Genomic DNA, 27,458 nt, shown 5'->3' on the forward strand with positions numbered 1-27,458 from the left:
GGGGGGGGCAGGGGGGACAAAATTCCCCGGGCCTCCAAAGGGGGCCAGGCGCCGGGGTTTCTCTCCTTCTCTTGCTCCCAGGCCGCCGGCGCTGCAGTCCCCGGTCGCCACCTGCCTGCCTGCCCTCGGCTCCGTCGGCGGCCCCTTTCTGTCTGCCACCAGGCCCCCTGCATTTGCAAAAAGGAGAGTCTCTAGATGGCAGCGCAGTGCCTCAGGCCTTCTCTCACTGTGTCCCGCCCTTGTCTGATGTAACTTCCTGTTTCCACGAGGGCGGGGCACAGTGAGGGAGAGCCCGAAGGGAGGTGATCTGCTGCTTTCACATGGAGGTGAGGCGCTGCGCTGCCGATTTGAACGCAGGGGGCCTGGTGGCGGATGGAGGGGGGCTGTCAATGAGGCTGGGGGTGGGTGGGTGGAGACTGCAGCGCCGGTGGCCTGGGAGCAGGAGAGGGAGGCAACAGTGGTAGCGATTGGGGGGGTAGGGGTGGCGGCCCCGGGGGCAGCCTTGCCCCGGGCCTGGCTCAGTCTCTCTGCGGCCCTGCATAGAGAGGGGTATAACCAACAGAAAAGAAAAGGCCTGAGAGCCTGTCTCGATGGGCCCAGTTAAACGTGGGCTAGGCCTGTTCGGGAAGGCTTGGGGTGGGAGGTTAGTGGGGAGGGGGGAGGCGGCAGTGCTCTCGGCAGGCAGGCTCAAGGGTTGGGATGACTGGTTGGCTGAAAGAAGCCAGCTAGCCCATGAGCCCGTTTCTTTGAGCGGATTGGAGGAGAGGTTGCTGGAGGCGGGGCGTTTGGGAAGAAATAAAGCCTGCACTTCCTCCGAAACTCAGGGTGTTTTCTGATCCTCGGAGGCGACTTTGCCCACCATCCCACACTTGCATTTAATTTGATGGGGCAAGGCTTCACTGTTGTGTTGTAGATTTTGTCTTTAGGTGGAGTGAGTTGGAGTTGTCACAGAGGCAAAAAACCTGAGCTACAGAAGCAATGGCTGATGGGGATGAGCCAGGTCATTAAAGGCAGGTTGGATGACACTGGAATAAATGTGTGGAGGTCCACTCAGGCCAGGGCTCTTGCTGTTAAGGCGCAACCGGGAAGAGATAAGGGTTGCGGTGACAGCAAGAAGCGAAAGTTGCTGATTTGCTATCATGGCGAGCAGCAGTGGGAGGCAACTGTAGCTCGGGGGTGGAGTTTATCATTTACTGATGTTAATGGAAAGTTTAAAATGTTAATAAATCAAGCTGCAGCCTATGGTTATTGAGTGATGAGGTATGGTGAGATGCAAAGTAACTTGGAGGGGGGTAGGGGCATGCCTTGTAGAACAGGTCCCAGCTCCAAGGGTTAAGAAGAAGGCAATAATGCCCCTGTACAAGTTGATGGTGAGGCTGCATTCAGACAATTGTGTTCATTTTTAGAGGCAAAATCTTTCAAAAGACATAAAAAGACTCAAAGCCATTCAGAGAAAAGCAACCAAAATGGTACGGGGTCTGCACCATAAGATGCAAGACTTGAATATGTATAATCTAGAGGACAGGGTGATATGATACAAAGGTTTAATGACTGGAAAGATATTAATGAACCTTTTCCAAAAACATAGAGATTAAAGAACTAGAAGGCATGAAATGAAGTTGCAAGGAGGTAAACTTAAAAGCAACATCAAGAAATACTTTTTCACAGAGAGGTTGGAAGATGTCTGGAATGCTTTTCCATGGGAGGTGAGACCTCCAAAGGCATGGGAAATACCCTTCTAAAGCAATTTGTGTTAATTTTATTTTATTTTTGTTACATTTGTACCCCGCACTTTTTCCTACTCATGGCAGGCTCAATGCGGCAGGCAATGGAGGGTTAAGTGACTTGCCCAAAGTCACAAGGAGCTGCCTGGGCCGGGAATCAAACTCAGTTCCTCAGGACCAAAGTCCACCACCCTAACCACTAGGCCACTCCTCCACCGTTGCCACTATTTCAGATTCTACATGGAATGTTGCTATTCCACTAGCAACATTCCATGTAGAAGTCGGCCCTTGCAGATCACCAATGTGGCCGCGCAGGCTTCTACATGGAATGTCACTAGTGGAATAGCAACATTCCATGTAGAATCTCCAATAGTAGCAACAGAACCTCAAATAGTAGCAACATTCCATGTAGAAGTCGGCCCTTGCAGATCACCAATGTGGCCGCGCAGGCTTCTACATGGAATGTCACTAGTGGAATAGCAACATTCCATGTAGAATCTCCAATAGTAGCAACAGAACCTCAAATAGTAGCAACATTCCATGTAGAATCTCCAATAGTATCTATTTTATTTTTGTTACATTTGTACCCTGCGCTTTCCCACTCATGGCAGGCTCAATGCGGCTTACATGGGGCAATGGAGGGTTAAGTGACTTGCCCAGAGTCACAAGGAGCTGCCTGGGCCGGGAATCAAACTCAGTTCCTCAGGACCAAAGTCCACCACCCTAACCACTAGGCCACTCCTCCACTGTTGCTACTATTTCAGATTCTACATGGAATGTTGCTATTCCACTAGCAACATTCCATGTAGAAGTCGGCCCTTGCAGATCACCAATGTGGCCGCGCAGGCTTCTACATGGAATGTCACTAGTGGAATAGCAACATTCCATGTAGAATCTCCAATAGTAGCAACAGAACCTCAAATAGTAGCAACATTCCATGTAGAAGTCGGCCCTTGCAGATCACCAATGTGGCCGCGCAGGCTTCTACATGGAATGTCACTAGTGGAATAGCAACATTCCATGTAGAATCTCCAATAGTAGCAACAGAACCTCCAATAGTAGCAACATTCCATGTAGAATCTCCAATAGTATCTATTTTATTTTTGTTACATTTGTACCCTGCGCTTTCCCACTCATGGCAGGCTCAATGCGGCTTACATGGGGCAATGGAGGGTTAAGTGACTTGCCCAGAGTCACAAGGAGCTGCCTGTGCCTGAAGTGGGAATCGAACTCAGTTCCTCCGTTCCCCAGGACCAAAGTCCACCACCCTAACCACTAGGCCACTCCTCCGCCGGTATTAGATTGTTTTTCTTCTTTTTAAGCATAAATGTTTGGAATAGTCGGCCACTGGGAATAAAGCAGCAATCTCCCTATCTTTCCTTCCATAGACAATCTTAAGACTTTCTTATTTCATAAGTATTGTTATCACATTATTAAGTATCTATGTAGATTGTACTTATTTAATTTTAGATTGTGCTCCCAATGTTGAATTGGATTTCTTTTTGCGTAACCTGCCTTGAACCGATGATGGGAGTAGGCAGACTAGAAATGCCTTAGATTAGATTAGATAAACACAGTGGATCCCTATATTCCAAGAGGATGGAATAAAAGTATAATGTTTCCACTCAAAGCAAAATGGAAATGACTTTCACATGTTAAAATGACTTTAAAAAAAAAAGCAAAGAGAAGGGGAAAACTAAGATGGCTGCCGCACCAGTCGGTGTTTGAGACGCTCAGCGGACATGAACCAAAAAACTTTTCTTCAAATTTACAATGCCTCATACAAAACGCAAGGCAGTGGTGAGAGTAGTGCCTCCACCTACCTCAACCTCCTCTCCGGTTCAAATGCCGATTGAGCGCTTCTTCCCGGGTGTTTCCAGATCTATTCGGGGAGTGGATCCCATTGCAGGAGTCTCCAGGGAAGCGGAAACCCTGCTGGGAGAGGAAATCTCCCTGTCTCCACCATCGATATCGCTGATCCCTCCTAGCCCGGCATCGCGAGTGACCCTGGAGAGAAACCCCGTCGATCAGGAAGTGACTTCGACGAGGGCGTCTGGTGAGGACCCAGGCAAACAACCGATAGTCCGGGGCGTTGCGGGAAGCGTTCCCACGGCAGCGCAGACCTCGGAGGTGTCCCTGGAAACCCTAAAGGCGATGTTAGACCAGATCACAGACACACTTCAGAAGACGTCAGGTGATGTAAAAAGCCTTAATACCAAATTTGAAGAAATGAAAAATACCATAGACTCTGTTAAAAATGATTTAACAACACAAGTTCACTCTATAAAAAAAGAAGTAGATATCTTGAAAGAATTTAAATGTGTGGTTTTTAAAGACTCCTTAGATATTCGACGAAAGATTGAACAAATTGAAAACTTTAACCGGCGTCTCAACCTCCGTCTTTTGAATTTTCCTATAATAGCAGGGGAAACACTAACGGATACTTTTCATAAATATCTAATGGAAATTCTCCATATTCCTCAGGCGGCAATACCCCCTATAAATAAAATATATTTTATTCCTCAATCTAAAGATGGACAGCAAGACCTCGGAAAAGATACCGCTAATTTACAAAATATTTCAGAAATATTGGAACAATCCTCTGATATAATTATACACAGAGCCACGGTGATTGTTGCAATGGTCTTTGAACAAGATTACAATAATATTTTAAGATTATACTTCAAAAATATCAAAGCTCAATTCCATGGTATTAAGGTTTGGATCTATCCTGACGTGACAAAAATGACTCAACAAAAAAGAAAACAATTTCTTGCTTTGAAACAAAAAACTATAGAGATTGGAGCTACTTTTTTTCTAGCATACCCATGCAAGTGTGTAGTGAAATTTGGTCAAACAAAATATAATTTCTTTTCGCCGGAACAACTGAAAGTGTTTCTAGAAGTTAAAACAGTGAAATAAGTTAATTCTGGAACTCACAGCCTGTATTTTATTTAAACATGAGTGCCTATTTAGGTCTAGTTTAAATTGCTTAATGCCTATATAACTTCTCTTACTCTTTTTCCCCCCAAGCAATTATTGGGGTCTAAGAAAGGTTAAATTTATTTGTATTTATGTTTGTAATTATACTCATTATAATTTTCTTAATGACGGAAATGTAAATTTCTATTTTAAATGAGAATGTTACAAATTCTTGAAATTATATATTTCTTTACCTATATTGCTTTAACAAGGTTATCCTTGTGAATTATAATTAAAATTATAAATAAAATAATAAAAAAATTAAAAAAAATAAAATAAAAAAAGCAAAGAAGGGAGTAACGTGGCAAAGAACAAACCCAGCAATCTTTCTGGGAAGAATACATGACTCATGTTAGGTCTTCATCTACCATCGGTTACTAAGTTACTCTGGGTTTTTTTTTTTTTAGTTTTGAATGTACAACCTACTAAATATTGAGTCTTCTGAAGGTTAAGCTTAGGGCTGTCTTTAAACAAGTGGCAGTGGTGTGACCAGACCAGAGCCCTGCGACTGGAGGATCCCTGTAGCGACTGCACTGCACATGGCTGTGAAATATAGGGCCAACCACAAACAAAGGGAGCTTTGTCTAGACTGGAACCTACATTTCATCCATTCCACCCCATAACACAGTCATCCCTCATCACTTCTTTTCTTTCACCACCCTACTGCAGGGGCGTAGCCAGACACCCAATTTTGGGTGGGCCTGGGCCCAAGATGGGTGGTCAGAAGAACTCCGCCCTGTCCCCAGGGCCGTGTCTAGGGTCTCTGGCGCCCCCCTGCAGACTATCAATTGGCGCCCCCCCCCCCCGTGAAAATGATCACGCCCCCCCCATGAAAGTGATCGCTCACCACTTGCCACACTGAAAGGAATTGTCAGCAATATTCTTAGAAACAAATTGGTATACATTGCAAAATAAGATAGCAGATGTAAATTCTCAAAGTGGACATATTCCAAATGCTAAAATGAAAATAAAATGATTTTTTTTTTACCTTTGTTGTCTGGTGACTTTCTTTTTTCAATCATGCTGGTCCAGTATCTGATTCTGCTGCTATCTGTCCTCTTAACTCCATTTCCAGGGCTTCCTTTCCATTTATTTCTTTACTTTTCTCCTTTCTTCTTCATTTCTTGCTCTATATCCATTTCCAGCAATTTGTCCTCTCCCTGGGCCCCCATGTCCATCCTTGTCCCTCTCTGCCCTTCCCTCCTCCATCCATAGCCAGCAATCCTCTCTCCCCTCCCCTTCCAGCAATTTGTCCTCTCCCTGGGCCCTGCCCTCCCATCGATGCCTCTCTGCCCTCCCATCCATGCCTCTCTGCCCTTCCCTCCGCGCCCTGGGGCCTTTAAATCTTTTACTTCCGGTCGCAGCAGCGTCAGTGAAAGCGGAGCGCTGCCGACGTCTCCCTTCCCTTTGCGCTCTTGGTTCCCTCAGTGTCCGCCTTTTTCTGACGTCAGAAGAAGGCGGGACACTGAGGGAACCAACGAGTGCAAGGGAAGGGAGACGTCGGCAGCAGTGGCGTAGCTAGGGTAGTTGACACCCGGGGCCGGTCATTTTTTTTTAACACCCCCCCCCCCCCCCCAAATCCAGTACTAGGCATACCGAGAATACAAAACACGACCTATAGAGCAATTTTACCATACTATAAGCAGTCGTTTCTATGAGTCACACAAGGAAAAGGAAAGCATCTTAAGCACTACAGTGAGCACTAGAACATCAATTCACCTATTGTAAAACGAAACCAGACAGAATAGTACAGATCGTCGATCCTGCACAGTCAATGCCAACTGAAAGCCATGTCTTTTTCACAAACACAGATACACCCTAATCCACTATAGAATAAGTAATCATAAACTTTCTATTTAGACAAAAATTAAACTGAACCCCCGATGCCAGACTCTGCATACAATGCAACGCCAAAGAAACAAAAAATGTCTCCTAGTACTGTGCAAAATATAAAGACAGCAGATGTAAATTTGAAAAAACTAACAAATACCAATCACCACTTTACAAATTAACAAATAGAAATAAAACAAATACAGAAAATAAAATAATACCATTTTATTGGACTAATACATTTAACTTCCAGAGGCCAAAATCTCCTTCCTCAGGTCAATACAGTATAGTGCTGTTACAGTATCCTATCCTGATCTGAGGAAGGGGGTTTTGTTCTCTGAAAGTTAAGTCAAAATGTATTAAAATTAGTCCAATAAAAAGATTACCTTATTTACATGTTCTATTTATAAACATTTATTATCACAGCTAAAATACTATATCCTAAAGCAAAATAATAAAAATATATATTTACAGTTTGTTGTCTTTGGTTTCTGCTTTCCTCATCTTCTTTTCACCGTCTTCCTTCCATCCAGCATCTGTCTTCGCTCTCTCTCTGCCATCCAGTGTCTGCCCTCTCTAATGTGCCTTCCATCCACATCTGCCCTCTATTTCTGCCCCTTCCATCCACCATCTGCCCCAGTCTGCCATCTCTCTCTCCCCCTTCCATCCACCATCTGCCCTCTCTCTCTCCTTTCCCTCCAGCATTTGCCCTCTATCTCTGCCCCTTCCATCCACTGTCTGCTCTTTCACTCCCTTCTATCCACTGTCTGCCCTTTCTCTCTGCTCCTTCGATTCACCATTTGCCCTCTCTCTTTCCCCCTCCCATCCATTCAGGGTCTGCCCTCCCTCTCACTCCCCATTCCATCCAGGATCTATCCCCCCTCTCTCAATGCCCCCTCTTTTCAGCTCCCAGTTCCCACCTGCGGCTGCCCCTAGTTCCAGATCCATTGATTCTCCCATCCACCCCTGCCCCAGGCATGACCCCATTCTCCCTCCTGCTCACTTTCAAGACCCCAGTTCCAGATCCATGCCCCTTCTCCCATCTGTCTCCCACCCAGTCCCTTCTGCCCATCCAAGTCCCCCTCACCCCATCTGTCTCCCACCCAGTCCCTTCTGCTATCCGTGCCCCCACCCTCACCCCATCTGTCTCCCACCCAGTCCCTTCTGCCCATCCGAGTCCCCCTCACCCCATCTGTCTCCCACCCAGTCCCTTCTGCTATCCAAGTGCCCCCACCCTCACCCCATTTGTCTCCCACCCAGTCCCTTCTGCTATCCATGTGCCCCCCCACCCTCACCCCATCTGTCTCCCACCCAGTCCCTTCTGCCCATCCGAGTCCCCCTCACCCCATCTGGCTCCCACCCAGTCCCTTCTGCTATCCAAGTGCCCCCCACCCTCACTCTGTCTCCCACCCAGTCCCTTCTGCCCATCCGAGTCCCCCTCACCCCATCTGGCTCCCACCCAGTCCCTTCTGCTATCCAAGTGCCCCCACCCTCACCCTGTCTCCCACCCAGTCCCTTCTGCCCATCCGAGTCCCCCTCACCTGTCTCCCACCCAGTCCCTTCTGCTATCCAAGTGCCCCCCACCCTCACCCCATCTGTCTCCCACCCAGTCCCTTCTGCCCATCCGAGTCCCCCTCACCCCATCTGTCTCCCACCTAGTCCCTTCTGCTATCCAAGTGCCCCCCATCCTCACCCCATCTGTCTCCCACCCAGTCCCTTCTGCCCATCCGAGTCCCCCTCACCCCATCTGGCTCCCACCCAGTCCCTTCTGCCCATCCGAGTCCCCCTCACCCCATCTGTCTCCCACCCAGTCCCTTCTGCTATCCAAGTGCCCCGCACCCTCACCCCATCATCTGTCTCCCACCCAGTCCCTTCTGCCCATCCGAGTCCCCCTCACCCCATCTGTCTCCCACCTAGTCCCTTCTGCTATCCAAGTGCCCCCCACCCTCACCCCATCTGTCTCCCACCCAGTCCCTTCTGCTATCCGAGTCCCCCCCACCTTCACCCCATCTGTCCCCCACCCTCACCCTGCCTCGTCTTCTCCCTGCCACCCGGTCTTTAAAAATAAATTGCCGACGCGATAGGGAGCGCAGCACCTCGTGTGCAAGTAAAAGAAGCGGATCCGATCATCTCATTGGGCCTTCCTTCACTGTCCCGCCCTAGAGGAAATAGGAAGTTGCGTCAGAGGAGGGCGGGACAGTGAGGGAAGGCCCAATGAGATGATCGGATCCGCTTCTTTTACTTGCACACGAGGTGCTGCGCTCGCTATTCGCGTCGGCAATTTATTTTTAAAGGGCTGGTGCGGGGGAGGGGCTGCCAGGAAGAAGAGCAGCGGGAGCGGCGACACCCCCCTTTCTGATGACACTCGGGGCGGACCGCCCCCACCGCCCCGCCCTTGCTGGTCGGCAGCGCTTTCACTGACGCTGCTGCGACCCAGGTAAAAGATTTAAAGGCCTTTGCGGCGCGGGGCGAGGGTAAGCACCGCGGTGGCGCCCTCCAGAGGTGGGCGCCCCCCTGCGGCGCTTACCTCGCTTACCACATCGGCACGGCCCTGCCTGTCCCACAAGCGATTTGGTCTCTCCCTCTCTTGCCTGCATGCCATATGGTCTCTCAAATATCCCCCCTCCCCCGCATACCTTTTAAGTAGCAGATTTTCATTGCTCATGTTGGCCCCACAGCCTTCCCTCTGATGCAACTTCCTATTTCCGCATAGGCGGGAATACATCAGAGGGAAGGCTGTGGGGCCAATGTGAACAGTACGCATCAGTCGCTTCTCGCTGCAGGCGAAGACCTGCTATTTACAAGGTATGCAAGAGGGACAGTTGTTGGGAGTTCTCAGCTGGTGGGGCTTGGGGATCCCTGCCAGCCACATCATGCGTGTGCTGCTACTGGGTGGGCATGAGCCCAAAGTGAGTGGGCCTGGGCCCACCTGGGCCCACCCGGGCCCACCCTTGGCTACACCACTGCCCTACTGGCCGAAGAGAGTGACATTTCACACCTGGATCTGGCCTGCTTACCGTCAGTGGCGTACCAAGGGGGGGGGGCGGTGGGGGCGGTCCGCCCCGGGTGCATGCCGCTGGGGGGGGGGGTGCCGCGCGCCAGACAGCTTCGTTTGTTTCCATGCTCCCTCTGCCCCGGAACAGGTTACTTTCTGTTCCGGGGCAGAGGGAGCATGGAAACAAACGAAGCTGAGCGGCGCGCGGCACCCCCCCCCCCCCAGCAGCATGCACCCGGGGGGGGTTCTTTCGTCATGGTGGGGGGTTCTTTCACTGGTGTGGGGGGGTGTTCTTTCACCGGGGGGGGGGGGTCACGCTGCACAGGGCGCATCGGCGATCCGCCCCGGGTGTCAGCCCCCCTAGGAATGCCACTGCTTACCGTGCTGTTCTAGCCTCACAGTCTGAACCAGATCAGATTGGCTGGCCTTGTACTGTCTACACTGCAGAGCTAAAGGAGAGGTGACCTGAGAGTGAGGTTGGGGAGAGAAAGAGTTTGAATTTGGGGTTAAGGAAGGAATGGTGACTGAACTGAGTTGGTGAGACAGAGAGAGAGATGGAGAAAAAGGTGAGAGCAGTGGAGGGACATGGACAGAGGATTAGAGAAGAAGGAACAGAGATGAAAGGAGAGAGATGGAGGAAGTGGGAGAGGGATGGTGCAGAAAAATGGAAGAATGAAGGCAGCTGGAAAAAGAGAGAAAAAGAGACATAAAAGAAAAGAGGGATGAGAAATGAGAGATACAGTAAAAGATGAAGGAACAGAACAGAGGAAGAGCAGCAGAAGAAAGGAAAGGAGAAGAAAGAGAAGGTTGTGTGGTTCAATAGGTGAGGAAATGAGAATAAAGAACGTAATGGGGAGACGGGACAGAAAAGATAGGTTGAGATAAAGTAGAAAAAAGCTGAGTTCAAGAGGACATGGGAAGCAGGAAGGAGGAAAGAGAAGAAGAAAAGGGAAAAGGCTGAGAACAGCTTCCCTCTCTCAAAAAATTCAAGCATTTCATTAGCGACCGTATCAGGCCCCACTTAAGGAGCAGCTCTGGACAAGTCCAACAGACAAGAGATAGAATCGGCCAAGTAGTTTAAAAACAAAACAGAATGACTTTAAAATGCTAGCCCTCTTCTTACCTTAAATGCACTAGGTGGGAGGTGCTGCTGCTGGAGACATTCACTGACAAGATCCATCTGTTTCTAATTCTTTACTCTGATGCACTGACAGATGGCCAGGCAGCAGCCTCCACTACAAAATGCAACAGATCTGGATACTTTGATATCAAAAACATTCAGCAAGAATAATCTCCAAAGAGAATCATTAAAGTATGCATGAAAGACAAAGTTTCAGGGTCAGAAAAGCACAAAGTAACCTTCTCTTCCTGTTGTTTGGTAGAAGAATTTGCTCGTTCACTCCTTTACAAGCAAAGAAGGACACTGTATAACTGGAGGCTGCTAACATATCGGTCTACAGCATTGAACTAAATTCACAATTGGCAAGCAGTCAATATTCCATTTATTTGTAAAAGGTTATATACCACCTTACTAAAGGCCCTTCAATGCAGTTCAGAAACAACCAATACAATGAAAATAATTAAAAATAAAACAAGTAAAACATTATAAAATAGATTGTGATACAAATTACATAAACAGCAAAATCCCTGACTGATGAAGCATGACACCATCTGACTATCTTTAAAATGACCTACTCCACAGATACAAGTCACAAAAAAAGCCTTTTATCTTTTTCTGATGGTGATAAAAGTTTGTTTCTTGCCTGATACTTAATGAGTGACTCTTTCAGAGTTCTTGGGTGATCACAGAAAGAGCTCTTTGCCTCCATTGCCAATTCATAACTCATACACAGCTTCTTGAGTTTTGAGTAATGGCATCATAATGTTTATTTCCTATTTTCAATTCTAGGGAATTGGGTGCATCTTATCCTTTCAGACATAGCTATACAATTTCTGTACTCCTTGGGCTGTATGTTTTTGTATTGTATTGTATTACATTTTCTATCTTTTTTATGATGGCTGTTCTATGTTTTGTATTTGATTCTTTTAAACAATAAAGATTGTGTGAACTAAAAAGAAAAGAAAGAAGAGACAAAAGCCAAGATAATACAATATTCCAGAAACAACCTTGACATCATTGCAGTTGACAGGCAGGGGTGTACCACCGTAGTTTATCCAACCGATACAAGGGTCTGCCTGTTCTTAGAGATCCAAAATGCCAAGGCAAGAAGTTGATATTTAATTTGCTTGGTAATCAGAAGCCAATGCAATTTGACTTCACATCCCAATTTCCATTTCCAAGATATCAAGATTTGCAAATGCACTTAGTTTCCTCTGGCACTGATACAGAAATGGTGCCAATTGGCCTCATCAGAAAGAACTATCAACATCACCTCAATATGTTGCAAGTAAATTTACAACGAACAAGCTCCAGAAGGAGACCCTCCTTGGCACAATGCAAGTATTAAAAAGAGCAAGAGTAGATTTGACAGAGTGCGATCTTGCCCAACATACCTTGACTTATTTCACTGCTATCACAGAATGTGCAAAACAAAACCATGTAGAGACACTTAGCCAAGGAGAAAAAAAATACCTATATATATATTCCAATTACCATTAGCTTTCTATATATCACAGTGCAGTAAAACATGTTACTGCCTGCTCTCATCTGCCCTTGCAGCCAGGAACCCTGGCAGAAGTGCCAACCGTGAGGATGGAGGAGGCAAGAACTGTTGGAACAAACAATTTCCAAAGGCATTTACCCAGGTAAATAGGGATTTATCTGAAGAAAACTACCCTCCTCAGATGTGGCTCAACGCCTGCGTGAGTGCCACAGGTCGTGTTCCTATAGCAAAAGGAGGCATTCTTAGAGCGTATTTATCGTGTTGGAGTAAAGTAGAATGCACTCGGTGAATTTTCAAGTGCATGTTTGTTATTTTGTCCCCACTAGTCACCTGTACATATAGTAGGTGCAAAGCATTTGACCTTTCTGAACATTTTCACAAAGTGCATCCAGTAAAAACAGCCACGTGGTTTGCAACCATGCAATCTATTTGAAAACTGTCCCTAGTGTGTTTCAGCAAAATATTTCTAGCATAGCAGAATCCCGAAGGCCTAATATAGGAGATCCTACATCATGTAAAGTAATATAACTTCTAGCCCATGCAACATTATCAACTGGCTTTTTCTACCACGGATAACTGTTTGCATGGAATGACCTACTCCATCATGCAAAATGAAGTTCATGTGTTGGGCTAGCATTTTTAAACATGAACGAGAAGCTAACTTTTAAAGAACGAAGGGCATTGCTTATGATCTGGAAATCATGCTTTCTTCTGGATGCTCTTTTGGAGAAAATGGCTCTTGATAAGTTAGTCCTTTGGAGCCTATAGAAACGTAATTAGATTACTAGGTAGATATATTTCCTCCACCATTTTGACAAATTAAGTGCAGGTAGGACTTTGCTCGTCATTGGAAGAACATCAACACGTTTCCAAATGGTCACAAAAAGTTTTAAAGTGTGTATGTCTTTTTCAAGGGTCTCTCAGCATGGGATCTTAGAGACTAAAGCTCAGAAGCCAGGTAGGTAGCAATACAACTATTGCTAACTACCTACTTTCACTGAGAGATCAGAACAGTCATTGCCTACTCAATTTTGTTACAGTGAATGTTGGCATGAACAGTAACTCAAACAAGCATCTTCCATAATAACATTGGAACTGAGAACCAACTGAAACTGTCTTAATGAATTGATTTGCCACAAAAGACTGAACAACACTTCTCAACAGCTGGAGAGCATTAGATTACTAGTTAAAGTTCCTTGCTTCTTCTTCTCTCTTTCTCTCTCTCTCTTTTTTTTTTTTTGCAAGTAGTTGTTCATAGTAAATTAGTCTTAATCCACCATAATGTAAATAAATAAATAAATCGCACTGTACAGCATTATGAAGACTTTTTTGTTTTAGTTTATGGACTTTAGACAGGACCAGTGCAAACCTTCGGTCTAGCATTCTCTCCTCAATTATCTTCGACCTCTTGAGATGCTGATAATTACACTCAACAATTATGATCACCACTCCAGACAATCCTGTAAAAATGTATGTACTCATGTAATTAGGGCAATTTCTTAAAAGCTATTTATCTAAATAATTATCACTCCAAGTAAATAGGCTGTTTGAAAATTACTCACTCCCCCACCCCATAGCTATTGTTTTGCTTTGATTGCAGCTGTTCCTTGCTGCCCACCCCCCAAGCCCCGAAAATAGAGCCCTAGGCCATCACCTGCTACGCCTGATAGCTTGAATTTCCTTTCAGTGCGGCCCAAAAAAATAAATGACAACCAAACCCCTCCCATACGGGTAAATAACAGTAGCGTTAGGGTGAGCCACACAATAACGTGGGAACAATCTGGGATGGATTTATGGGAAAGGGCAAACAGGATAAAGCAGTGAAAACCAGCAACACATGCCACATCTACACCAAATCCTGGGCAAAGAAGTCTGCAGAGAGCCAGATTTCACACCGTGCTTCCAAGCCATTTGCATTTGTAAGCAGGAGGGCACGTTGTGACGCCTCTTTAAGGTTCACTATAACTTTCTCTGCAATAAAAAACGGACGCATTGATGCTCATGGTATTAGAGATATCGTTAGCACACCTTCTTCCTCGCAATCCCATAAACCAGCACGGGTAAAAGCACAGCTGAAGAGTTTAGAAGAGGAAGGAACCCACCTGTTCAGGTCCCTGGAAGCAGATCCTACAGAGAGGAGTCCTCATGCCACTGTCAATGCTGCTGCCAAGCGAGTACCTGTCCTCCGCTCTGCCTTTACAGAACTCGTCGGAGGAGGCGCTGTTGAGCAGGGCCGGGGGCGGCTGGGGCTGCGGTTCGGAGCCGGCGGGGGCTGCCACAGCTGCAGCAGCAGCAGCGCCGCTCCAGTCCTGGTCGGGCGTGGCGCCCCCTGCCGACGTGCTCCAGCCCCGGCTCAGCGCGCTCAGCGTGTTGTTGTTGGCCGCCAAGCTGGCCCGGGGGTAGCTGGGCTCGCATTCCCCGATGTTCATGGGCAGTGCCGGGGCAGGAGGGGGGCGCCCGAACAGAAGGACCTTCAGGTCATTGAACAGCATGCGGCAGCGGCACTTGAGAAGACCTTGATGGCGCAACATCTGTCTAGGAGCGAAGAGTCCGCAGCACCATAAAATCACGCCGGCTGTTATTAACATGTGCTTCTTTTTTGGGCAGGGAGGGAGGGGAGAGAAAAACTGCAGGCGATCCAGGGATCGGCTTAGCCTATGCTAAACTGATGTGCTCTCTTTTAGTCGAAGCATTTTTAAGCCAAAATAGAGAATGGAGCAAATATATATTTTTTATTTTATTCCCCCCTCGTTTACTCCTCAAACTGATACATTAAATCCCCCAAAGTTTTAAATTCTTACTAAGTGTGACCTAACCACTGCACAAGGGTCAAATTCAGCTTCAAAATGATTTTTTTTGTAAGGATAGCCGGATGTTGAACTCTTAACAGTGAGCTTTCAGAGATCCTTTAGCGACCTTTCAAGTAGAAATTTGCTGATCTGCACTATTTGGAAATAGCCATTATTTAAAACTAAGAATTACATAGAATAATGTTAAATTAATCGCGTACACTTCCAAGCTTTCCAAATGTTATCATTTAAATACAGTCTTTCAAATGACTGCCTCGTGCTGATTCTTAAAATTTGTTTTAAAGTAGTTGTTATGTATTTACTTATTTAGAGTTTATTATCCTATCAAGAGTTTCTGCACTAATTCAATTTATTTTCTCTGCCAACGTGTGTGGACCGGGGCGTAGATTTCTGGAATCTTTAAAATCTTCATTTCACTTCCGTATTTAAAACAAAACAAAACCCCAAAACAACTCGCACAGATGGGGAAAATGATCAGATGTATGTTGGCTTGAAAGGACCTAGCAAATGTGAATAGTTGTAGGGTCACGTTTCCTCTTTCCTCCCCTCACAATGTAAGAAACGTCACCAGACGCAGCACGATGGCCAGGAGAAAAATAATATTAAGAATTTCCAGTTGAATGCATACGGTGCTCCTTGATTGTTGATCCTTGAAACAAATCCCATTTTCTCCTGCTTTTTCCCTCCCCCCGGCTCTTGTCTTTCATTTCCATGACACTCAACCTCTTCCGTCTTTGCGATCATCTCTCTCTCTCCAGGAGGCTGATTGACAAAAATATATATTTTGCCAGCTCCTACCGTGTTGGCAGATAAAATACCAGCGTCCTTATCAACTCTCCCATCCGGCTTCTGTTGCTGCTGCTACCAGTGGGAAGGATTGTTTTTGCACTGGTAACGTGTCTCTCTTCCTGTTTAGGAAATAATTAATCAGCTGAGGTGGATTAAAATCTCGTTTCCTTCCTCGAAAAGCGATGAGGGGAAAAAAGAATCCATTGTGGAGGGCAGAGCATTGGGATGGGAAGTTTTATGTGTCTAAAAGCCTGTGCTTGCCTGTCCCTGGGAAGCTGAGGGCGGCCGGGGCTGCAGTTTCAGCACTCTCTACCTTTGGACAGCTCCCTCCCTGTCTGCTACGTCACGCGTGTGGGAGATGGGGGGAGGGGGCGGTGCTGACGCAACCGGCTGGGGGAAGGAAGGACTTGTGGTACGGGCCAGGGAGAGCTGGAAGTGTGACCGCAAGGATGCTCCCACTGTCTTGTCTGCAAGCTGCTGCAATGTAAACCAGAAACACTTGGCCGAGATGTTGTGAGAGGGTTTGTTTTTCTGTGCCAGTGTTTAGAGGGTGAACAGCATGCTAGAAGATATGTAAATCTCAATTGGCTACGCTCCTGGCCTCCTGGGTACCTTCTTGGGTGACTGCCATTGAGTAGTGTGGTTGTGTCATTCAATTCAAAATTCAAGTACAATTTTTAGCCCCGACAATATATTTAATTTTTAAAAAAATACACAACGAGGCCTTATTTGGGCCTAAAAATCTATATAAGCCTCAAACTCTGTGTTGTCCCTGTTATGTGAAAACGAGTAAAAGAGGCCCGTTTCGTAGAGAAATGAAACAGGCCTAGCAAGGTTCCACGCCCCCCCTCCCTACCTCCCTCTCTCTCTCCCAGTCTGTCGTCCGAGTTCCAGCCCCCCTCCCCTCCCATCCGAGTTCCATGGCCCTCTCCCACCCTCCCTCTGTCCCTCTCTGTCGTCCGAGTTCCAGCCCCCTCCCTCCGTCTCCTCCGAGTTCCAGGCCCCCTTCCCCTTCAAGTTGTAGGACGCCCCCTCCCCTTCAAGTTGGAGGATGCCCCCCTCCCCTTCAAGTTGCAAGACGGCCCCCTCCTTCCACTCCCCTCCGAGATCCACGCCCCCCCTCTCCTCAGAGTTCAACGCCCCAGCGCCTCCCTCCCTCGAAGTGCAAGTAGGACCTGGCCTCCGGCAGCCCCTCGCCTTCCTGCATGCCGACTATAATTTAAAAATTGTTACCTCGGGGTCCGGCGTCAGCATTGAAGGCGAGCGGCGCTATAGACTGCCTTCCCATCTGACTGAGCTCTACCTCTGGTCCCGCCCTCATTTTCTGTTTCCAGAAGGGCGGGACCAGAGGCAGAGCTCAGACAGATGGGAAGGCAGTCTGTAGTGCCGCTCGCCTTCAATGCTGACGCCGGACCCCAAGGTAACAATTTTTAAATTAGAGCTGGCACGCAGGACGGTGAGGGGCTGCCGGACAGGTCCTGCTTGCACTTCGAGGGAGGGAGGTGGGGGGCGTGGAACTCAGAGGACAGGGGGACGTGGAACTTGGAGGACAGGGGGGCGTGGAACTCGGAGGGGAGTGGAGGGAGGGGGGCGTCCTGCAACTTGAAGAGGAGGGGAGGGGGGCGTCCTGCAACTCGGAAGGGGAGGGTGGGGGGGGGCTGGACTGCTGAACTGGGAGGGGATAGAGATGGTGGTGCGAACTCGTAGCACCAGTGCTTGAGACACGTCGCAGTTTCCCAGGCAACACGGTGACGTCACCGGAAGGCTTCAGACATTACAAACCGGGCTTCAACTTCCTGGCAGTCAGCTTCAGAACGTTGGAGGTGCAAATTATTATAGTAGATATGGTAAAATACATTTAAGTTCAACATCAAAAACAGTTTGAAAAATACGTTATGTAGATGTCTCTCTTTGTTATTAGAGAATTCAATCAATGAATTCCTTCTAGATTAATCAACAAGGAACCTCAAAGATCCTAATAGGGGTTTGACAAATACTTTTGGAATTTTCCCTATTAAAATCGGGAGTAGAGTACTATCATGGGTCAGAGTGAAAGGAGCAAAGGAGAAAAAAAGACCAAACGCAAAAAACTCACGTGTATGTGAGAAAAACGAGTGATCTAAAAAGCTCACTATCTCCTTCACTAATTGTACTAATAAACAAAGTGAGACAAAAACTCCTTCACTAATTGTACTAATAAACAAAGTGAGACAAAAATCACATAACCAAAAAATACCGGGAAAACACCCGGAAACCTACTCACGATTCAACCTATGCAAACTTAGGATCCTCCCCGCATTCACCCTAATCCAAAAAGCCTCAAACTTCCCCTGCCACCTAGGGCCTGGAGTCCGCAGCCGTGCTGCTTTTCATACAAGAATGATAATTGTGTTATATAAAAAACTAGTAAAAAAGGCCTGTTTCTGTTTGAAAGGAAACAGGCGCTAGCAAGGTTTTCCTCTGAGTATGTATGTTTGAGAGAGTGTATGTGAGAGTGACTGTGTGAGAGAGGCTTCTGTTCCTGCTGCTGTGCATTCCCCGTGTTGTGCTGATTCGCTGCTCCCTGTATCATGGCGCCGCCCCTCTCCCTTCTACTGGCCAATCTGGTGTGGGTTGTGTGACATCACTATTATCTACTCCAACATGATCCACGGTTCCAGGCAGCCTCAGAATGTTGGAGGTGAGAATTATTATATAGGATCATTCACTTATCCTTGATGCTTGACTCCCGGCGATAATCTCTCAGCAGTCGGGCTGTTCACTTTTATCCAACTGATCAGCAGAAGTGGGTAACTTCTTCTGCATCATATGTCCTTTATAAGTCGGGCTATTCTTGGCCCAATCAGGGAAATGCAGTTATTCAGCATAAATTCATGACACCATCCCGTGTCACCCTTCAAGGGTTTCCGAAATAACATTCATAAATTAAAATAATGAAACAATCACAATAAATAAATTAAAACAACTATCAACAGAACTTAAAACCGATAAAAAAAACAAAATAAGTATTTAAACATAAAATCAAGACATAAAACAGTGACTGCCTTGCTCAATTATTTCCATATACAATATGAAATCTACTGAACTATCTGAATGGGACAATGTTACAACAAAATTCATTACATGTCACCATATGCAAGTTAAAATAGCTGGCTTTGAGGGGTTCCCCCTCCCCCCAAAGGAAAGAATCTGAGTAACATTTAAAACATGAGTAAAAATATGTAGCTTAACTAGTAAAGTATTCCACAAGGTGAAAGCAACAAAAAAGCATGTACATGGGTCTCCTTCGGGTGGTGTTATTTGATGCACTCTCTTCTTTCCTTCCGTCACCCCTTCATTTTCTCAATTCCTCCATCCCTTCCCTTGCTCTTCCTTTCCTTCACTTTAGCTAATCTTTGTCCTTCCTGTCCTTTTTTGCCCTTAATGGTTCTTTTTCTTGTGCTGGTGGGGGTTGGGGCCCCATTGGTGTGCTGCACTGTGACTGTGATGGTGGCTCAGCACTGCTGCTCCTCCTTCATTGGAGAAGGGGGAGAGGGGGGGGGGGGGGGTGGGAAGGACTTGTTCTCCATGTTGCCCAGGGCTCTTCCAGCTCTTTCATTGGTTGCTTTCCCACTGCCTACGGCTTTTCCAGCTTTTCTCCATCACCTTTTTCTTTTCTTGGGTGGCGGAGCCTGGCCTCCTCACCGCCTGTGGCTCCTCCAGGCTTTCCCCTGCCAGCTCTTCCTTTCATCAGATGATGGAGCCTGGCCTCACCATCACCCTCAGTTTTTCCAGCTTTCTGCTTCCAGCTCTTTCTTTCTTTGAGTGATGGACCCTGGCCTCCCCAGACCCTTCCAGTTCTTTCCATGCCAGCCACCTGCAACATCTTCAATTCTTCCCCTGCCGGCTCTGATGTGAGATTGTACTTATCTGTTTATCTGCACATGCACCAACAGATGTGTATGGATGGGCAGACAGACAGACAGACAGACAGATGGATGAGCCTTACCCAACAGTCACTACTGTTCAAGTGTGACATGGCCAGTGTTCCTTGGTCTCATTCTCCTCTTTCTTTCTTTCTTGCTTGTTTACTCTTTCCAAAAATACTAGGACTAGGGGGCATGCAATGAAGCTACAAAGTAGTAAATTTAAAACAGAGAAAATATTTCTTCACTCAACAGTTAGCTTAGTGAGGGGTTTTAAAAAGGTTTGGATGACTTCTTAAAAGAAAAGTCCATAAGCCATTATTGAGATGGACTCAGGGAAAATCTACTGCTTATTTCTAGGATAAGTAACATTAAATGTATTGTACTGTTCTGGGATCTTGCCGGGTACTTGTAACCTGGATTGGCCACTGTTGGAAACAGGATGCTGGGCTTGATGGACCTTCGGTCTATCCCAGTATGGCAACACTTATGTACTTGGGATTCTGAATGGAATCTTGCTACTCTTTGGGGTTCTACATGGAATGATGCTATACTTTGAAATTCTGCATGGAATCTTGTTATTCTTTAGTATTCTAGAATCTTGCTACTCTTTGGGGTTCTACAAAGAATGTTGGGTTTCTGCCAGGTACTTGTGACCTGGATTGGCCACTGTTGGAAACAGGGATGCGGGGCTTGATGTACCTTTGTTCTGTCCCAGCGTGGCAACGCTTATGTTCTTATGTTCTAGTGCATTGGTCAATATTGAACAATATCTTGATTTTTCTAGTTCTGTTACCTTTTCCCAACATTCCAGGACTATACACTCACCCATTGTTCCTAGCTGTGTCTCATCATTTGCTTGGCTACTAAGAATGCTTCTTAACAATCGGACCTTCCACTTGCGGAGAAAATCCATTGTAGCATAACCTTAAACGGGATGCAGCTGTAATCTGACCAATTTATAAATTAAGTTTGAGGGAGAATTATGCTGAAACCACACTGTGAATAAAAGGAGCCATTAAATACCTACACAAGTCAGCCCTGGTTTTGAAAAGGAACAGAATGTTGCAGGTTAAAACTACATTCATGGAACTAAAAATAGTTCCAGGGATTCCATTCTATGACTTTTCGATCTTATAAAAAGAACCCACCTGCTGGAAACAAGCATTATGATCTTTAAAAGCAATGATTAGAGCACTTGGAATACAAAGCTCTATAAATTCTCCATAAATATTATTATTATGTTATTCACTAAAGGAGATGTACCACCTACTTAGATTGTAATCACATGGGATACAACGGATAGGAACAATATAACGAGGCAATCAAAATGAAAATAGCATGTTTGAAATGTTATGTAACATTTCAATGCATCACCCAGACAATGCGGAAAGTAGCCGTTCTGTCTGCTGCTGTCTGACATTGACATCTTACCTCAGTATAAGTGCTTGTTTTTTTTCTTTGTGTGTATGTGTGAATGATGGAAACTGGAGTCATGAAGGTAGTTGCATCAGTCAGTTGGTTTTCCACATACAGCTGTTTGTAGGTGTCCATTACTGATTGAGGGCTGATGTACAAAGACAGCTGCAAAATTCAGCTGCCTCAGTAAAATTTACTGAGTCATAAACAGCGACCAATGCACAAAGGGTATCGCATGCAAATCAGATGCATGGATCCCCCTTCGTGCATCGGTCGCTGTTTACAACTTGAAGCTGCAAATGCATTTAACAGCTTACACAAAAAACCCTGGTGGTCCGGTGGACCACCTCCGGACCCCCTCCCCCCCTTGCCTCACAACCTCCATACACCCCCTGACAAAATTCACTGGTGGTCCGGTGGACCCCGAACCTCCCCCCCTCACCTCCCTGTTACCTTAAAAAAAGTTGGGCAGGAGGGCAGGAACAACACCTCCTGCCTTGGGCCCTGCTGCTTTTATATGGTGTTTAGTCCCACCTGGTACATCCCAGAATGCACTGGGCAGGAGCTGGGCGCTGCCATTTTGAAAGCAGCGGCAGCGCCCAAGGCAGCAGAGAGGAGGTGTGTAGGGGGGTTGGGAGGCATGGGGGGTCTGGGGTCGACTGGACCACCAGGGAATTTTGTTGGGAGGTGGGGAGGTTCAGGGTCCACTGGACCACCAGGAAATTTTGTCAGGGTGTTGGGGGGGGGGGTCAGGTTGCACTGGGGGGGGATGAGTTCAGGGTGCAATGGACCACCATGGAATTTTGTTGGGGGTGTGGGGGAGGATGGGTGCGGGGTCCACTGGACCACCAGGGAGCCTTGTGGGGGGGGGGGGAGTTAGGGAGCACAAGCAGGCAACCTTTGCAGTTGTCTGCTTGCACTTCCCTCCTCTCCGACAGCTCCAGAGCAGACATCAAATTTCCTTGTTAGAGTAGCTCATTGTAGTACATTTGCATGGGGTTCTCGGTGGCTGCTAACAGCATACGTTAGAGCCATGGAAAACCCTTTTGTGTATTAGTGGCTAAATAACATTTGTGTTAGACTGGCTACAACATAAAGCGTTGCCATACTGGGACAGACTGAAGGTCCATCAAGCCCATTATCCTGTTTCCAACAGTGGCCAATCCAGGTCACAAGTACCTGGCAAGATCCCAGAACAGTAAAACACATTTTATGCTGTTTAACCTAGAAATAAGCAGTGGATTTTCCCAAGTCCATCTTAATAATGGCTTATGGACTTTTCTTTTAGGAAATTATCCAAACCTTTTTTAAACCCTGCTAAGTTAACTGCTTTTACCACATTCTCTGGCAATGAATTTCAGAGTTTAATTACAGTAGAAATCCAAAAAAATCCGGATACCAGAAATCCGGACCGCTCAAGAATCTGGATTGCCTGAGAATCCAGACTACACCTTAAGCTGCATCAGAAAGGGCTTTACGGGCCAGAAGGAAAAGGCCCGGTGCAGGCCAGAGGTAATATTGAGTAAGGCTGCCACTGGTGCTGCAGCATGGAAGATTTCTGAAAAGGTATTGTACATCGAGGAGTGAGAGAGAGCCAATGGCAGAGCTGGGCAGGGAGGGGAGGTTTAGATGCCAGACCGTATGGGGAAGGGGAAGGTGTAGCCATGGGGGAGCCTGGGCCCCCTCCTATGGAAGAGAGACACTGCATGGGGAAGGGAGATACTGTTTCTATTTTATTATTTATTTATTGTGACATTTCTATCCCACATTATCTCAAACAAGTTTGAGTTCATTGTGGCTTACAATAAACAATATAGGATACATAACAAAGAATAATGCATAATGCATTTGAGCTTTTTACTGTTTTCTGTATTTGTTAATGAATAAATCAACAAAATTTGCCTGATCATCTCTTTTTTTTTTATTTTTTTATTTATGATTTTACAATTTTACATCCATTTCAAAAATGTAATAGATACAGAAAATATATTTTAAACATACTATAACATAGGAAATATAATCATTCTAGGAATAACAAAATAAAGGAAAAATTAATTGAGTTTAATTTACTCTGCAAGAGGAAGAAAACCCTGACTACTCGCTAGCCGATTTAACAGCATGTTTAAAGTGGGGCCTCAGGTCTGATCACCAATCTTACTATGTTCTTTCGAATCTATATATATTTGCATTTTTCTGGGGTCAAGAAACATATAATTAACACCACCAATAGACACAAAGCATCTACATGGATACTTTAGGACAAATGTTCCAGATAAAGCGAGAACTCTTGGCTTTAACACCAGGAATTCTCGTCTGCGCTTTTGTGTCTCTTTGTTAAGATCGGGGAAAATCTGGATCTTAGCTCCAAAAAAAGATGCATTCATATACCTGAAATACAATTTAAAGATGTTATTTCTATCAAGCTCAAGAGCGAATGATACCAGGAGAGTTGGGCGTTCAGTAACCATCTCCAGTGAACTCTCAAGGAACTCTGTCAAGTTCAGATCTGGTTGAGGCTGAGAAATCAGGGGTTGAGATTGAATTCCAGATATATAGCGAGCCCCAGTGATGGGCGGAAAGTCCTCCACAGGGATTCCTAGGATTTGTCCAAAATATTTTTTTAGCATATCTTTAGCAGGAATTAGAGGAGACTTCGGAAAATTAAGGAATCTTAAGTTATTTCTCCTCCCCTGATTATCTAAGTATTCAATCTTCTTAACTATAGTGTCTTTGTCCTTTACCAAAGTTCCTGTCAGATCCTGTAATTTTTTAAGCTCTCCTCCCAGTGTTTCAGTTTTCTCTTGATTTTCTTGTATTTTCCCACAAAGCTGCTCTTGAGTTTGCTTTAAACCTACAATTTCCTCTTTTATAGAAGTTGTTACCTTGGTAAGGTTGGTGTTCATCCCCTGTATGGCGTCCCACAACAACTCAAGCGTTATTACAGCTGGTCTTAATCTTTCACCGCTATCCACTGAAGGTGCCACCAGGACAGGAGTGAGTGCAGGACTCACTGCACCCAATTCTGTAGCCGCTAACTTCTCTGAGGTCGACGCTTCCACGGGGCCACCTCCGGTTACTAGTGCAGGAAACCCTTCGGTTTGCAGTAGCTGCCCATCCGATAGGAAGCGAACACTTCCGGGTCGCGGTGGTGCTGTAGTTGGAGGCGGGCTAAGTGACGCTGCCTCTATGCTGCGGTCCGATAGTCCAGCTATGGACTCCATCGTCGCGGGAGCTGGGGTTTTGCTCGTCTGAACGCCGTACTTCTCCAACGTTTGTTGCCGGAGCGCCGGGCTTCCAGGGCAGGAGGAGGACTGAATCCCTGTTTTCCCCTTCCTTTTCCCCATGAATCCTCGTGGGGAAAGTGCTGCTCTCTCAGGCAAGTACGTCGGGTTTCGGGAACTCAGACGCGACTTCCTCTCAGATCGCCATCTTGCCCCTCAATGCAAGCAGTGTCCTCGGGCTGTGCGGGGTCCCGTTGACACACACACTTGACTGGCACAGCCCTGAGCCATGTGTGTGTAGTTCTTCTCTGGGTCTGATCATCTCTTTATTCTTCCTTAAATTTGATTTTTAAAAGTACTGCCTGAGAATCCAGAAAGTCCGAAAATCCCTCATTCCCTGAGCAGTCCAGATGCTTGGACATGTACTGTACTCGTTGAGTGAAGAAATATTTTCTCTGATTCGTTTTAAATTTACTACTTAGTTGCTTCATTGCGTGCCCCCTAGTCCTAGTATTTTTGGGAAGAGTAAACAAGCGATTCACGTCTACTCATTCCAATCCACTCAGCAGGTGTCTTCTTTCTGAAAATCTGCATAAAGTGCAGCCATTAAAACCATAGGCGGAAGCCTATATAAATTGGTGCCTCATTATAGATTCCACAAAAGGCCATGCTTAGTGCCAATTCTATAACGGCTTACAGGTAACAGAATACTAGCAGAAAGCCGCGTTGGCACGCCAAAAGTTAGGTGCACCTATTTACCACAGGTCAATGGTTGGCATAAGTGGACAGTAAGTAAGCCATGCAATGCCCACAACTGAAACTATTCTATAAATTGTGCATGTCGCTTGGTGACACGCTCTTGCTTTGCCTCTATGTTGCCCCCAAGAGTTATGTTATGTTATACAATTCTGCTCTTCTGCAATGACCGTTAATAGTCCTATGTGGATCACATAGTCACGACAACAGGACCAGTCATCCTGGAATTACAGTAGCATACAGTTACATAATTATATTAAAAATATTTTACGAATAAGTAGGCTTTAAGAGTCTTGCGGAATATTATATAATTTTGATATAGCTCGAATCGACAGTGGTAATGAATTCTACACGTAAGCAGCTTGATAACACAAAGAAAAGTTCAATATTTTATATTGTTTAACCTGTTTAGGTGATGGAAAACAGAGTAGCATTTGATTACGAGTCTTGCTACGAGCACTGTTAGGAAGAAGTGTGGCCCAATCAACTAAATACAATGGGGCCTCACCATACAAAATATGGTTACAAAAGAAAAGCACGCTGAGCACAAAATGTCTCAGGGAAAATCCACTGCTAATTTCTAGGATAAGCAGCATAAAATGTATTGTACTTTTTGGGGATCTTGCCAGGTACTTGTAACCTGAATTGGCCACTGTTGGAAACAGGATGTTGGGCTTGATGGACCTTCGGTCTGTCCCAGTATGGCAACACTTATGTACTTGGGATTCTGAATGGAATCTTGCTACACTTTGAAATTCTGCATGGAATCTTGTTATTCTTTAGAATTCTATAATCTTTGTACTCTTTGGGGTTCTACATGGAATGTTGCTATTGTTTGGGTTTCTGCCAGGTACTTGTGACCTGGATTGGCCACTGTTGGAAACAGGATGCTGGGCTTGATGGACCTTTGGTCTGTCCCAATATGGCAATACTTGTGTACTTATGTACATCTGCTGGCTAGAATTTTGGAAGATGGAAATCAGAAAATAAAAATTAAGGGCCCTGTTTACTAAGGTGCGCTAGCAGTTTTAGCACGTCCCTAAAATTAGCGCACGCTAAATGCTAGAGACACCCATATATTCCTAAGGGGGTCTATAGCATTTAGCATGCGCTAAAAACTCTAGCGCACCCTTAGCGTAGCTTAGTAAACAGGGCTGTAAGTTTTGGATGTACTCTGTAGAAGTTGTTTTTTTTTACGTTTGCAACATGTGTATAGATGCCTGTTGTGGTGTATGCATGTGATAATATTTGAATAACTGTATACTTATGGCTGTGTTTTCTGAACATGCGGCATCATTAAAGAATAGACTTTTCAATGCCCAGCTGGTATATATGCTAATCTTAGTTTTGTTAAATGTTTCAGATATATCCATCTGTTTGCTCCTATGATACAACTTAATTCTATTATTCTGTCTCACTGTATTTTAAAATGTAGGCCACATTGAACCCGACTTTGCTTGGGATAATGTGTGATATAAATGTTAAAAAAAACCCAAATCCTTTATCCTTCACCTTTTAAGACACTGCCTATCCAGCAGGATGGTGATGGTACCAGGAAAGCAAGTTTGGTCCAGTGAAGACTAACTCAAACTAACCTGTTCCTTAGTTGGGCCCTAGTATTACCATATTGAAAATGTGACCATACCATGCCTCTGTGGTTATGTTCCACTAATAAGTTAAACGATTAACTGGCTTTCTTGAAAGGATTATATAAACTTTGGATGCATGACTAGGGACACAAACATACACTTATTTATTCAATATCACAATTCCTAATGTACAGCCACAAAACAACCTTTTAGGGTGGACAGCGTTCACAATGAGATCCTTTTATTATCGACTAGAGATAAAAGTTTTCAGTTTGGCACAGTATAGGTCATCGCAAGAACAAAATATAAGAAAACCAATGGACTGCATTAAGGGCTTACAGCCCATTTAGTTATGTTTAAACAAAAGAGATCTGCATGAAACAAATTATTTAGCTTTATTTTGACTTATTTATTTGTTGCATTTGTATCCCACATTTTCCCACCTATTTGCAGGCTCAATGTGGCTTACAATGCTCTGTTATGGCATTCACCATTCCAGAGTGAGAAGAATACAAATTGGTATTACATTAAGAACATTAAAGAAAAGACAAAAAAGCGTAATAGAATTAAAGTTATGCGAGCAAATCTTGGAAGAAATCAGTCTAGAATATAAGGTACAGAATCGATATGTTGCGATTATAATTGTTGCTCGTTGTGGTATGCCTTGTTGAAGAGGTGGGTCTTCAGGGTTTTACAAAAGTTAGTTAATTCGTAAATTGTTTTTAGGTTAAGTGGCAATGCGTTCCACATCTGCGTGCCTAGGTAGGAAAAGCTGGACGCATGTGTTAGTTCGTATTTTAGTCTTTTACAGTTG

General features: G+C 45.5%; 1 protein-coding gene across 1 annotated transcript in view; it reads right to left on the bottom strand.

The window, feature by feature from the left end:
- MARCHF4 (membrane associated ring-CH-type finger 4) overlaps positions 1 to 14,686 on the bottom strand; it is a 163,722-nt gene extending 149,036 nt beyond the window's left edge. Inside the window, exon 1 of the mRNA XM_030209815.1 lies at positions 14,258 to 14,686. Coding sequence (XP_030065675.1) covers positions 14,258 to 14,686 — 429 coding nt within the window. The remainder of the gene's footprint in view (positions 1 to 14,257) is intronic.
- Between the last annotated feature and the right edge of the window lie 12,772 nt (positions 14,687 to 27,458).

This window comes from Microcaecilia unicolor, chromosome 7, assembly GCF_901765095.1.
Source record: "Microcaecilia unicolor chromosome 7, aMicUni1.1, whole genome shotgun sequence".
Classification (NCBI taxonomy): domain Eukaryota; kingdom Metazoa; phylum Chordata; class Amphibia; order Gymnophiona; family Siphonopidae; genus Microcaecilia; species Microcaecilia unicolor.